Source organism: Brachyistius frenatus, unplaced genomic scaffold (assembly GCF_029030835.1).
Source record: "Brachyistius frenatus isolate BFR_SWC_R1_liver_20210118 unplaced genomic scaffold, ASM2903083v1 Contig_31, whole genome shotgun sequence".
NCBI lineage: Eukaryota > Metazoa > Chordata > Actinopteri > Embiotocidae > Brachyistius > Brachyistius frenatus.
Genome location: NW_027210630.1, coordinates 3072567 through 3087071, shown reverse-complemented (window position 1 = coordinate 3087071; position 14505 = coordinate 3072567). Strand labels below are relative to the sequence as shown.

At 42.2% G+C, this 14505-nt stretch overlaps 1 protein-coding gene and 1 long non-coding RNA gene across 4 annotated transcripts in view; one reads left to right on the top strand and one right to left on the bottom strand.

The window, feature by feature from the left end:
- LOC138621687 (uncharacterized) overlaps window positions 1-14505 on the top strand; it is a 32134-nt gene that overhangs the window by 1437 nt on the left and 16192 nt on the right. The window lies entirely within an intron of this gene.
- The window catches only part of arb2a (ARB2 cotranscriptional regulator A), a 149535-nt gene that overhangs the window by 120091 nt on the left and 14939 nt on the right, over window positions 1-14505 (bottom strand). For all 3 annotated transcript variants that reach the window (XM_069699914.1, XM_069699913.1, XM_069699915.1), the window contains exons 5-6: window positions 12140-12205; window positions 10311-10502 (exon numbers count right to left, since the gene is read on the bottom strand). In XM_069699914.1, coding sequence (XP_069556015.1) covers window positions 10311-10502; window positions 12140-12205 — 258 coding nt within the window. The remainder of the gene's footprint in view (window positions 1-10310; window positions 10503-12139; window positions 12206-14505) is intronic.

Here is a 14505-nt window from a genome sequence, read left to right as displayed (position 1 = left end):
TTTAGTGCCATTACACAAGGCAGAAAAGGAAGGAGGATGTTTCAAACAGAGATGAGTGCTTCACACCTGACATTAACGCAAGTCTCACATCCAAAATCTGATTACATCTGAAGTAGTTCGATCATATTAACATCTGACTTTGACATGTCGCTTCAGTATTAATACCGAAATTTGACTTCTCTTTCATTTTCCAAAATACAAACTGTCACATGTCACTTTCTCGCATAATATTTATTCGGAAAGTGACAGTAAATACCTCTTCTGGTTTGTTCCTCATCCTTGAGCAAGCTGACAATGCATTCTAGAAAAGTAAGCTACAATGAGAGCAGTATGCTTCCTTCACTTGCATGCGTGTCTGCTCTCTTTTTTTTCTTCTCTGTCTGTGGTACTTTTATCAATGGACTGGAAATGCAGTGCATTTCCACAAAAGACCAAATCTATCTCTGACTAAGTCCAGAAGCGATTCGGATAACTACACATATGTCTTTGCGTATTTGCATGGACTTAATACATTTCACGTTCAATCCAAGATGCATGTTGATTAGTATTGTACAGAGAGCACAGATATACAGTACAGAAAAAAAAATCAGCTATCCAATGACCCACTGAGCTGCAGAAGACAAAAGAGCTGCAGACAAATCTGATCACTGATGCCATCTCTCCTCATTGTCTGTCTCTCTTTCTTTATTCTTTAGCACAGACACAAAGCACACATATCTTGAAACGCTCAGACACTACTGTCACTGCCATGATCTGATGTACTGAAATGTACATTTCACATCCACAGTGAATGCAGGAAAATATCAGTCTCAAAAGACAGATAAGCCTTCAAATAATGATTCCATCTTCGATGTCTGGTTACATACAGAGACAGAAAAACGCAGGCAGCTACAAGACACTGATACATATGGGTAAACAAAGATGAAAAAAACACAGTTTAAAATAAATGTATGGCATATTAATAATCATTTACGTAAGACAAACAATCCAGTAGAACCAATAATGGCAAAGCTGGTATAGATGTCTGCACAGCATCCTGTATTTACCCTAAAGCAAGTGTGGAAAAATAAAACATTCTCCAAAACGGTATTTGTCTACAGGAAAAACAGAGTCCGCCTCCAGCATCTATTATGTTTCGGACCACAGAGTCGGCATACACTATTAACAGAAAAATTCGCTGTTGTTTGCCTCTAACCCTAATGTACCCCTAGGACCCTGGTAACCCCTATTTAAGCACTAAGTTTCCTCTCATCGATCAAAGTCCAGGAGCATGACACTGGCACAGGAGAGCTTACAGCAGGTTTCAACTTTGACCCTAAGAGATTCTCAATGTCTGATTGTGTGTGTGTGTGTGTGTGTGTGTGTGTGTGTGTGTGTGTGTGTGTGTGTGTGTGTGTGTGTGTGTGTGTGTGTGTGTGTGTGTGTGTGTGTGTGTGTGTGTGTGTGTGTGTGTGTGTGTGTGTGTGTGTGTGTGTGTGTGTGTGTGTGTGTGTGTGTGTGTGTGTGTGTGTGTGTGTGTGTGTGTGTGTGTGTGTGTGTGCATGTGTTTCAGAGTGTGTAATGGAGTAAAAATTCACAGTGGGTCATCTATCTGCTCAACACAAGCTCCTCACAAAACTCAATTTCCTCCTGGAACGTCTGTAGCTAAGCACTTTTAACCTCTGCAAACCTGCCGCAAAGGAGGCTGCAAGTAACATTTACAGGAAGAAGGATGAGGATGAAAGAGCCTTTACTTGTGTGTGTGGGTATGTGTGGGTCTGCATGTAATATTAATTAATGCAAACACATAAGGCAGATACACACATGGCTGTTATGTTACAGCTGTCAGATTGTGAATATGCTGCTAAATAGACAGTGGTGGATTTTTCTGTGCGGGTGTGTCTTCCTGTGTGTGTGTGTGTGTGTGTGTGTGTGTGTGTGTGTGTGTGTGTGTGTGTGTGTGTGTGTGTGTGTGTGTGTGTGTGTGTGTGTGTGTGTGTGTGTGTGTGTGTGTGTGTGTGTGTGTGTGTGTGTGTGTGTGTGTGTGTGTGTATTGGCCGTAGAAGAGTGTTCCCAGTGAGAAAGTGAAGAGGTATCCACCACACACTGCCTGGGGCCCTCTGGAAGAGAGACTAAACAAGACCTTCCCATTGGGACACACATACACAGCCTGCAGCTGCAAATGACCTACTACCCACCTCACACACACACACACACACACACAGACATGCACACACTCAATCATGGACACACATGGAGACAAAGCCTTTTTGATAATGCAATTTGTTAATTTCAAGAGAAAAAATAAAGTCAATCATCACACGTGGGCTGATGAATGTACACCCCCAAATAATGTTTCTCAATTAGATATCGTCTTCCTCTCTTTTTTTTTTTTGTGTGTGTTTCATCCGCTTGTTCTTTCCATCCTCTCATCTCCCAAGCAGCATGGCGGCAGGAGCACGTCTGTGTGAATGAGCACGTACTGTACATCCAAGTTATGACTTTTTCTGTTCTGTACCTGACTTGTTCAGTTTCTGGATCTACAGAATCAGTTCCCTAACTTTTTTTAAACCAAGGATCCACTTTTGAATGCATGCTTTTAAGCAACGAATTTCATAGTTAATATCTATTATCAGCACTTCGTTTAGGTTTACATACTGTGACAAATGTGTAATAGAAACATTTTAAAAGGAAGCAAGCAAAATTGGAAACAAATCTTGCCACATTTTTATGGCACCCTGAGGTTCAGCAGCACCCGGAAACAACTGATCTTAAGTGCTATGTTTAAAGTCACACTCTTCAAATTGGATTATGTTTAAAGGAAGAATCCTCTAATGCAATTTGCATGTGCTATGTGTGTGAATCCAGAAGCACTTTTCACAAAACAAGTGATCCCTCACAGTAAAATCACCACAGTTAATTTAGTGTAACCCTGAAAGTGTTTAAATCAACGATTCCTGTGTTTACAGAGTCCAGTCAACACCTATTAACACCACAGAGCTTGCATTTTTTTTTTTTACCTGAATCCCTCCACTTAGCCCAAAAGTTAAATGTCCCAATGCATGCTTACACACTTGTGTGAATAAAGTATCTAGCAGACTGGCACTGGGTGAGAGTTGCTGATGTCTCCGACACTTGTTGACAAAGATTTTGTCCCAAAATACCTGTCACTTTTTGCACACTGAATCCAAATATATTTACACAAGTATACCACCAGTATACTCACATGGACACAGAAAAGCTGTATCAAAGAAAGTGCAGCCCCTCTATGTTGGCAGACTGTTGCTGGACCTTTAAGAAGGATGTTTGTGAGGCGTAAATCATGCACATCTATATCGTAGAAGTAGGGATGTACATATTTTAAGTGTAACAACAGCCTCATCTATGAAGTATTATACACCCTGCCACTGGAAAACCATGCCTGAAAGAAATAATTCTAAAAACAGATTCAGAACCAGCATAAAAAGTAGTATGAATGCTACCTATTAAAGTTTGCGACAAAAAAAAATGATGTTGCCTACTGTAATTATAATAATAACACGAACAAACCTACATTTACATTACAATGCAATGCAAAGAACATGTCCTGAACATATCATCTAAAAAAAATGATTATAAAAACCATGTGATGTGATCTTTTACCTGCAGTGCGTAAAAATACTTCAAATCCACTATGAACTGTACTTTCTCATTCATCAGTGTTTTGTGAAACAACGGTCTGTGTGTTTTCCTAGAAGAAGCCTGAGGATGAACATATCTTCTTCATATCATTCTCTGACTAACAAATACCGGCTCCCTGCCAAGAGAAACTCAATGAGACAACAATCAATATACTGCTACAAGGTGTGCACACACTACACAGATAGGGGATGATGTACGATTACCTGGAGCACATAACAATCAGCTGCATGCTCATGCAGTATGCACAAGCACACACTAATGTATTGCATGTACACACACACACACACACACACACACACACACACACACACACACACACACACACACACACACACACACACACACACACACACAGAAAGACACTTAATATGCAAATATTTTTTTTACAACAGGGACACCGCTCCATTGTTCATCTGGACGAAGGCGGGCAGATAGATAGCTAAATAGGTCTCTAGATATCTATCTTGGACGTCAGTTGATGAAATTTCACATACGGCAAGCAGCAGTGCTGTTAGGACAGGGAATACCACCACAAAATAATGTTTTCTCTCCCTCTGATCAATTTTTAATTTGGCCCGTGCAGCCAAGCCCTTGGCGGACTTGGCCCCGGTAATTATGGTGGGTTATTGACAGCTGCCTTCCCGCGGGAGGCATTTAAAAGAGGTTTAACCCCAGAGCAAGTCCAGGCCCCACACCCGCCTTTGAAAGTGTCAAGTGCATTGATCTGAGCTGCGGGATGTGCTGGGACCTTCCCACCTGGAGGTGTGTGTACGCCTGTGTGTGTGTGTGTGTTGCTTGCAGGCGTACTATTACAAGGCCATGGCAAGGCGGAGTATCTTCTGACCCTTACACAGACACGCGCGCACACACACACACACACACACACACACACACACACACACACACACACACACACACACACACACACACACACACACACACACACACACACACACACACACACACACACACACACACACACGCACAAATTGTGTTCTGGCTAAAACTGGCTAGCTGGATAGAATGATACCTGTCTGGCCTCTGGAGCCACCTGATGCCCCAAGATAGGCTGTGCACACACTGTACATACAATGTTATCACTGGGCTACACACACACACACACACACACACACACACACACACACACACACACACACACACACACACACACACACACACACACACACACACACACACACACACACACACACACATAGGTTAACTCACAGCTCAGGGGGAATTAGATGAACTAATGAGAAAGAAGGAGGAAGAATGGTGATTGGAGAGGAAGAGAGAGAACAGGGAGAGGGAGAGAGAGAGATCCTCATAGCACACGAGGCAATGACACAACACAGACAGATGATAGAGTGTGAAGCCGATGTTGAAGAAGACATCATCCAGCAAGAAAAAAAAAAAGAGGGGGGGCATGACAGAAATTAGAAGAGGATTTCTGTGTTTGAGTTTGTCTGCCTCGCTGCCCCCTTTCAGCCTCCTATTGAAATTCTGGGCAGATACAAACCCCGAGGCTTTTGACACACTTTTGAAAACACCATACCCCCTCTTTTTTTCCCAGTGAGTCTCCAGTGTCTATCCTGACTCAGTATCAAGAGAGTTAGTAAGCGAACTAGAGTGAGATGAAGAAAAGGGGTGTGACAGCAGCTATAGGTCAGGTTTTGTATTAGCAACTTCCAAATAAAATTTAGTAATTATTGAAAATGCTCTATAATGTTGGTGATTTGCGTGTGATTGTCTGTGTACATGTGGCTGTAGCTAACACATTGGAGATGAAAGACTTCATACGGTGGATTTATTTATTCATATGTGAATTCTCTAAGATGCACTGAAGGAAAGTAAACTACTTTACTATGCGGAAGTCTTCTGACAATCTGAGAAGACCACCAACTGAACATCTATGGCTAATAAAAATTACTAGATCATTTAGAAATATTGAAAAGGAAATGAGGTTTTACCCCAGATTTTGGGAGAGAATTTCTTGAATAGAAGTTGATAACTAATGCTGCTTCTAAAACCGAACATTGCCAACTGAAGGAAAGGTTGAGGAGAAAAAGTTAAGAAGTATTATAAAGTAAATAGATTCAAACTATGCTGCATCACGGCCATGTGATATTAAGGAGTTTAAGTCTCACAACAGCGTTCACGCACGTGTTTTCAGTGTGGACACAAACTTGGGACAAGTTGAAAGTCCTTCTCTTAACTCCAACAGCACCTATAACTAATGATCCCACCTTTCAATATTCAATATTCCCTGTTTCCTCAATTATTCTGACTGTATCCGCACAGTCTACACTGACTCTCTCCCACCCTCCTCCTTCTTCTCCAAACCCCATGGCACGCACCCTCCACCTCCACCATATCAGTCTCAGGATGCAGAGCATTGACAGGGCCAGAAGGTAATGATACAGCTGCCATGATGCAACAAGCAGACCTGTCGACTGTCAGGAATTGAAATCATGAAGGAATAAGCTGTCATTAAGAGGCCCTTTCCCAGTAGTGGAGCTGTCAAACGCCTGCCTTCTGCCTACTCTCTCTATACTCCCGTCTCTCCTCTGCCAGTCCCACCCCATTTGCAGTCACTCCCTCGTCCTCCTCTCATTTCTCTCGTCCTGCATCAATCCTCGCTGTACTCCTCTTCTTCTTTCCTCTTCTGTCCTCTTCCAACCAATCATAACCCTTCTCTCTCTCTGCACCCCCTCCGACACCCCCGCTTCCCATCTCGGATTCCTCTTTTCCACCTCTTTCCCCCACTCTCTGGTTGTTGCTGGAGCAACCTCCTCTCCTCCTCTCACCTGTCATTTTACCTCTAGGCTATGGGAACAGCACCACTTCCATGTGCACATACACATGCACACAAAGACAACATGCATGAGGCCTGCACACACAGCACAAAAATGTCCCTTAACCCAACGTTACTTTACACAGTGTGCCAAATGTGGCCAGCATACCCTCTGCTTGATGTGATGCGTTTGCGTCTGTGTGCACGTCTAATTGTACACACATAGAATATTTAAACATATACCTTTTTGCCATCTTATTAATATATCGTCATCATATAGCAGAATTAAAAATATATGGGGTGGATATGAGAGGCAGAGACAGGTGATGGGGTGTAAATGGCGTGCAAGAGACAGGCTGCCCTGAGATTCAACCTAGAATGTGATTCTTTGTGTTTGCATGTGTGTAAAGGGCCTAATTAAGTAGTGCAATCAGCTATTTTTCCCACAATCGCCTGATTGGCAGCAGTGATCCCATCGGAAGAGAGGAAAAGCTGATTCGAGCTTCCAGGAAACATGGCTAAGAATTTGAGAGTGGTGCAGGTTCAAGCCCATACACACCATTGTGTTTGCCAACACACACACACACACACACACACACACACACACACACACACACACACACACACACACACACACACACACACACACACACACACACACACACACACACACACACACACACACACACACACATTACAGTTACATTGAGTCAAATTAACTGTTTTGTCTGTGTGTGTGCTTGTGTATTTTGCAAAGCCACAAGTTCCCCCATATTTCCTTGAATGCACTCCAGGTGACCCTTTGCTGCAGGCTTTGAATTTCCAATCAGCTTCTCATGAGCAACATCACATAAGCTGCACTCAAGGCCACAGATTGTTGCCACTTTTGCCTTTTTTTGGGGGGGGGGGGGGGAATGAAACCTAATCTAACGATAATTAGAAAGTATACAGAAAATGTCAGAATCTGACACAACACCACAGTTATCAAAGTTTGTAAATCAAAAATATTGATAGTAGTTATGTCACTTGAGTCACTCTTATATGCATGTACACACATGAATGTTTGTCTTAATGCTGTATTACTGATGGAGGGCATTGACTTTAAAGAGTAAAATGGAATTTATCTGGCAGGGCGATGAATTCGTTATCTGTACAAGTATAATTTAACCAGATGAGATGTTTGAGGGAGAATGAATAAAAAGGAAGTAGCCTATACATTTATATTAATTAGCTAATTATTTGAGAAATATAAGTGGCATAAACTACATATTTTTCAGATGGTATAGTAGCTGTAACTCCTGTACATTCACTTCAAGAGACATCAAGACAAGTCCCATGGTATGACATTAATGTAAAACACATACTAGGGATAGGTATTACGAGCAAAAGATTATTCGATAATCAGAACAAATCTACCATTAAACGACTATTCCCGCCCGTATGTGTACACACTCTCTCTCTCTCTCTCTCTCTCTCTCACACACACACACACACACACACACACACACACACACACACACACACACACACACACACACACACACACACACACAAAGAAGAAATAGAGACCCACTTGCACAGCAAACTCAGGCCAAGCATATGCCATCAAACATCTAAAACCCTCGCCTTGGACAAATCTGATGAGAAGCCTCTCTTCAGCTTCATCTTTGAATTAGGGTCGTTGTTCCCACATCATATTCACTTCCTCTTGCCACTGGTTGTTGATCTGCTCGCTGCTTCACCATATTGACCGTGCTTAGCAGTGGTAGACTTATATGCTAACTTTACCTGCAGTGTTTGCACTGCACTTATGTTGAGAAGTTCCACACCGAACATTTTGACGGCTGTAGTCTTCTTTAAATGTTTCTCCTGTTCGCACCGCAGCATCTAATCTCACAGTGCTACGCAGTTTTACTGGGCAAAGCTCCGGGACCTGGTAGCAATGTCTTCTTATTCGCCGCATGTTGTTTAATGGCGGCTCGCCGACAACTTTTAGGTGCATTACCGACGTCTTCTGACAGGAGTAATACATTACAACCGAGCGCCGGTTAAAAACCATTGGCTGTGTTCCAAAGGACGTTCTGAGTGTATTATCCAGGTACCTACAGTGAACTGTGTCTCCATACTTGACAATGTGAACGCACTTATGCACTCAAAATTTGAGTGTTAATAAGTTCACACACTTGGAACATAGCCACTGACTGTATATAAAACTGGACGGAGCTTCAGGGTCTGAAATACGATGCCAATGCGGAAGTGCCTTAAATTGCAAAATGTCCGAGGCCCGCCAGAGGTTGGTTCCAAAAAGGCTCTGTCAATAAATATTTTCCACTAGTCATTATGGTGTCATTTCCTAAGGCTGGGGAGAACAGGGGAAAATAAGAAAAGTCGCATACGCTAATTATTTTGTTTACTTTTTATTTTAATGACTATTCAAATATTCTAATACCACCGAATACATCAACATATCCGTCATAGATGTAGACAGCATGAATTGACTGTAAGTGTGTGTAGCTGTCTTTCCATTGCACACACAGAGCACAAGGCTGGTGTGTGGTAACTGCCTGGATGATGATTTGTCAGGGTGCAAGAACACGATTTCTTGTTTACTATGATGAATGGGCAACACTCGCACTACACACACCACATTCTCTATATCTAAGCTGTCACTTTGGCTCACTGCAGCACAAACCTGCCTTCTCCAACTGTAGGCCCAGCCAGGGTAACTGTATCAGACAGTTTTAGGATACCTGAATCACTCGTTAGCTCACAGGGACACACGCACGCAACCCCGACCTCTCCCATTGTTGTACACAGCAGGAGAGGGCTTTACACAGCAGGTAAAGTCTTTATGGTATTCAGATGGACGAAACGATGGAATGAGGGAGAGAGGGAGTGCAGGATCTCCCCTAAGTCAATTTGAACAGCAGGCCGATGAAATTACACAGGTAGTCGCGGCCAGGCTGACAAATGAGCAAAGAGATTGGGAGGAAAATAATAAGACAGGCAGAGCCACCTTTTGCTTGCTGACACATGGATGTATACAATTGTAGGTGATCATATGGTAGGGTAAGAAAAACGAATCTATATTTTACATTACATTATCTCCATCTCTCTCTCATCTCAGTCGCACATGAACACACAGGAATCATGCATCATAGGAAACCATGAATTTTTTATTGTATAAATTGATCATGTTGAGCAATATGGTTAATTTCACTAACAAGACAATATAAGCCGCAATTCTGGGTTGAAAACTGTAGAGTAATGGAGCTTATGTTTGCATGTGTGCATGAATGTCTGCTCCTTATTTTTTCCCTCTGTGGTTATATGATGCTGTGGGATGTTGAAATTAGTCAGCATCCTATAACTTCTCTTATGACCCCGGGGCAAAGTTTTCTTTCCAGTCCACACTTGTGTAAATTGTACAATGAAGTTAAACTGATTTAAGTCAATATAGTACATCAAGAGTCTAAGGTATTAAAGGCTGCATGCAGCAACAAATGTTTACTGTACCCACAAAACTAAATACCATGACAGTCTGCTTCTGACTGTGCCACAACGGCCTCCACAGCCTCAAATATTCAAGCCTGCCCCTCAAATAAACTGTGTTACACTTGTCACACCAATATCCCTTTAGGCTAACCACTCTGGCAGAGACGGTTCGGCTTTGTGGCGACTTTTTCATTCGGAGACCCATAAAACCCTGCAAACCAAAAATGTATCTCAGTTTCTACTTTTTGCAAAGAATAAAATGAGAAAATGAAACAGTGAATCATGGAAACATAAAAGCTTGGTTCAAAGATCAGAAAAACAACAACAAAACAGCTTGAACTTCTTTTGTTGTGCCTCCTACCTCCATGGCCCTGTTAATGAAGGGGATCTGTGTCCCTGAGTCCAGGTCCTGGTTGATGATTAGTCTACGGGCCCACTGACCAGCACGCACAACGCCACTGCCTTGGATCAGCACCAGCAGCTTGGATGGGTTGGACAAGGCATCTGGGCTCAGGTAGATAAAACTGGTGGGTTCATCTTCTGTAGCATCCACCTGAACATTCAGGAGAACCATGTGTCAGTAATATTTAACTCGTTCAAAATATCAGTCAACAGCTGCAAATGCACAGAATGATGACATTGTGATTTTTGTAGTTAGATCTCTGATTTCTGTTGCTTCAAAGAATCACCTGATATGGGAAAACATTTTAAGAATTTCTTGTGTAATGTGCCTCAATTGTGGAGAAACAGCCTTCTCTTCTGTGGACTTATATGCATCAGTATACTACCCATCAATAATCAGAAAACAGTCTTTGTGTCATTAAAACAAGAGACAGAAAGTAACAGACACACAGAGCCTGAGTGAGTCAGTGTGTGAGTCAGTGTGTGTGTGTGTGTGTGTGTGTGTGTGTGTGTGTGTGTGTGTGTGTGTGTGTGTGTGTGTGTGTGTGTGTGTGTGTGTGTGTGTGTGTGTGTGTGTGTGTGTGTGTGTGTGTGTGTGTGTATGTGTGCATGCGCTCCATCCACATCCCATGCTTCTTTGCATCCCTCCCAAATATGCCTAGAAGAATCTCTAAGGAGACAAACACTGTCCATAAAAGCCATGGGTGGCAGCTGCTAGAACTTAATCCAAACAGACAAAGAGAGCCAAGTGGGGGAGAAAATCTTACCCTTTATTCTCTTGTGCTCCCTCATACCCTCTCCCTATACTTGGCTGTGGTTAATCTTCTTAAAATCTGCGGTCACAAGTTCAATGCTACGCAGGTGGACGGACCCACCACCCACCCACCCACACACACACACACACACACACACACACACACACACACACACACACACACACACACACACACACACACACACACACACACACACACACACACACACACACACACACACACACACACACGCCATATACGTGCAGGCGGGTGGGCAGCAGAAAAGCATAACAGAGCAATTTTCCAGAGGAATAATGAGATAAATAGGCCAGGCAGATAAACCAGTAAAAGTGTATGGGGGCTAATGAAAGGCGCTGACTCTGGCTAGGTGATTTATGGACACTGTTAGTGCTGGAGCTAACTCTGGCATGCTTCTAAACACCAGCGCTGCCTAACATCCCTATAAACGTGGTCTGAAAAATGATCACTACTTTTATGAACAGAAAAAGAGCAGGGATGGAGAGGTAAAGGGAGGCAAAAAAGACACAAACATGCTTCCAACAACAAATAAAAGGGATCAAGTGTGTGCTCTGAGCCTGGATGAGCTGGGCAAAGAATAACTCCACGATGGCAGAGTAGAAAGTCCCCTTCAGCGCAATTGAATGCAAAACAGATTAAGCATCAGCATGCTGCGCCTCTGTGCCTTTGAAATGACACGTCACAATACAGTTAATTTGTTGAGGAGACACTTTTGCACAAAGGATGTGGGAAGAGGAGGGGGGAAAGAAAGACGGAGTAAGAGAGAAACTGAGTGAGATAGAATAAGAAAGACAAAGACTGATAGAGAATTGGGAGAGCTGACTCCTTGCAATCCCCTTTTCCTCTTTTTTTTTTTTTTTAAACAGGACACTCAATATCATAATCACACTCTGAAGCCTAGGCATTTACGTCAATTTTCATATTTAATACTCCCTTTAATCTTCAAGGGCATAAATCAAAGAGGAAAATGCCTCTTTTCACTGTGGGTACTTACTGGCAGGATTGCTTTAGTCATGTTGCACTTTTTCTCCAACAGCTCATAAACATACTGAGTGATGATCTGGAGAGAGAAAAAAATTCACAGAACATACACACACAGTCAGACTTTACAATGATAATACAGTCTAATGCAATTAATATTTTTTATATTGCTGTTGATACAAATCCATCCAACAAAAGCCAACTAAACTCTTTGTGCATGTGTGAACAAGTAATAGCATCCACTGTCATGCTTACAAACAGAATAAAAAATACTATTCAAAACCCTCATTTGCCCTCTGGTGTGTGTGTGCATATGTGTGCACATGAGCTACTTGAAAGGGTCTGGATTGTACTATGTGCGGCGTGTGTGTGTGTGTGTGTGTGTGTGTGTGTGTGTGTGTGTGTGTGTGTGTGTGTGTGTGTGTGTGTGTGTGTGTGTGTGTGTGTGTGTGTGTGTGTGTGTGTGTGTGTGTGTGTGTGTGTGTGTGTGTGTGTGTGTGTGTGTGTGTGTGTGTGTGTGTGTGTGTGTGTGTGTGTGTGTGTGTGTGTGTGTGTGTGTGTGAGAATCACAGTGCGGTGAGAATGTTGAGGTTGTAAGTGCCAGGAGAGGAAATCTCCTGTACAAGCGAAGGGCTGATGTAAGTTATGTTTATCCCCGCAGCCACAGCACTAAAGAACCTTGTATACCGAGTCATTCCAACCCCGGGCCAAGCCTTTCATGGTTCAGTGACATTAACAACGTTCTTTTCCATTTTCCTTATTTTTTCTTTCCTTCTTTTCTTCTCCCAACGTCTTGCTCAGCTGAGAACAGAGTGAAGCACTTTGTGGAACAGATTTAAATTTTTGATCAGGTGTGAGAGAGACAGAGGAGTTACAAGTGATAACAGATGACAGAGCACACAACCACAAGCATAATAACTATGGTGGAGCTTTTGCTGCTGTTATGATGTTTTCTCAACGCATGGGATGACAAACTCTGTGTCCTGCACATGTCGCAACAATATCGTGTGTAGTGAATGGACCACAGGGAGAGCGGAGCGACGCTGTTATGCTCTGCTGTGAAGTCTCACTTTGGTTAGCTGTCGAAGCACCAGCCTTACTAAATCAGGAAACCAAAGGCTACCAGTGGCGCCACGGCTACAAAGTGTGTCCGAGTTCCAGTCACGCTGAACTGACTGACCTCAAACATAAACAAGGATCAACTAGAGACTGTCATGTCTCACAGCACAGAGTGGGATGATGCTCAGATGTCATTACTGTGTGGAAAAAGGGAACACATTCGATGTTAAAGGGATTGGTCATTAAAAATATCAGCACAAATATTTTTTTAAAAAAAGGAAATATTTGGCTATTTACAAATTTTCTAAATATCAATATGTACCATCAAAAAACAATTATTTAATGAAGATGTAATGGATTAGTACCAAAAGAAAAAAGAAAAAAAACTAATGGGATCCTGTCAGGCCATGATCTGGTTAGGTTTTATAACTTTTGGCACACAAAAAATAAAACATATTCTTTACACCACTTTGAAATGTCAACTATGGGACAATGACATTATGCATATCCCTAAATTGCATGTTTCAAACTCCTTACACTTTTGAAATGGCAAATGCAACCTAGGTATTAAAAAAAAGCCTTTTCCTTTAAAGTCAAATGTGAATTCTCATGATAATCCCAGTACCATAATGCAATACTCTTTTATTCTCAAAATGAACTCAATGCTAATTTAATTTACTGCTTAAGAACAACATACAAAAATAACATTACGCATCAGACACATATTAGCTTTATGACAGCCAATCAAAGGCCAGCAGACGGACAAAATTAAATGATCGATTCTACCATTTGACCCTGTGAGGACGGGGGGACGAGAGGAGCAAAAACAATCCCACCTCACCCCCACTAAACCTCCAACAGCTAATTCACTAAAATGTCAGCTGGTCTGATGAAGACTAAAATGATTCCCGGCCTCAGTATGCTTGTGTTTAATGACATCAATAAGCTTCACAGGAAATTTCATTTGCACTATGTTATTTGTTCTGTGCCTCAGGTGGCTCAAGAACCATCTGATATAGAATGAGAAGAGAGACGGATGGGGAATAAGAAAAAGTGGGAAAAAAGGCAATAGTTTCACTGTATGAATACATTTCCACTGATAAAAAGATACTGTAGATTGTCAATAATAATCTAATATCCAATCTTGTACATACGCTGGTAGGTCATCATATCTGCATGCTTTAGTTCATAATGTAAAGCTCCAGTAAGAGCTGAGCAGGGACAGAAGCGGCATTCTACAGGACCGACATCCAAATAGTTTTTTAGTAACAATGGAATAGACTCAGAGCATACATGCGCACACAAACATGCACACACAGG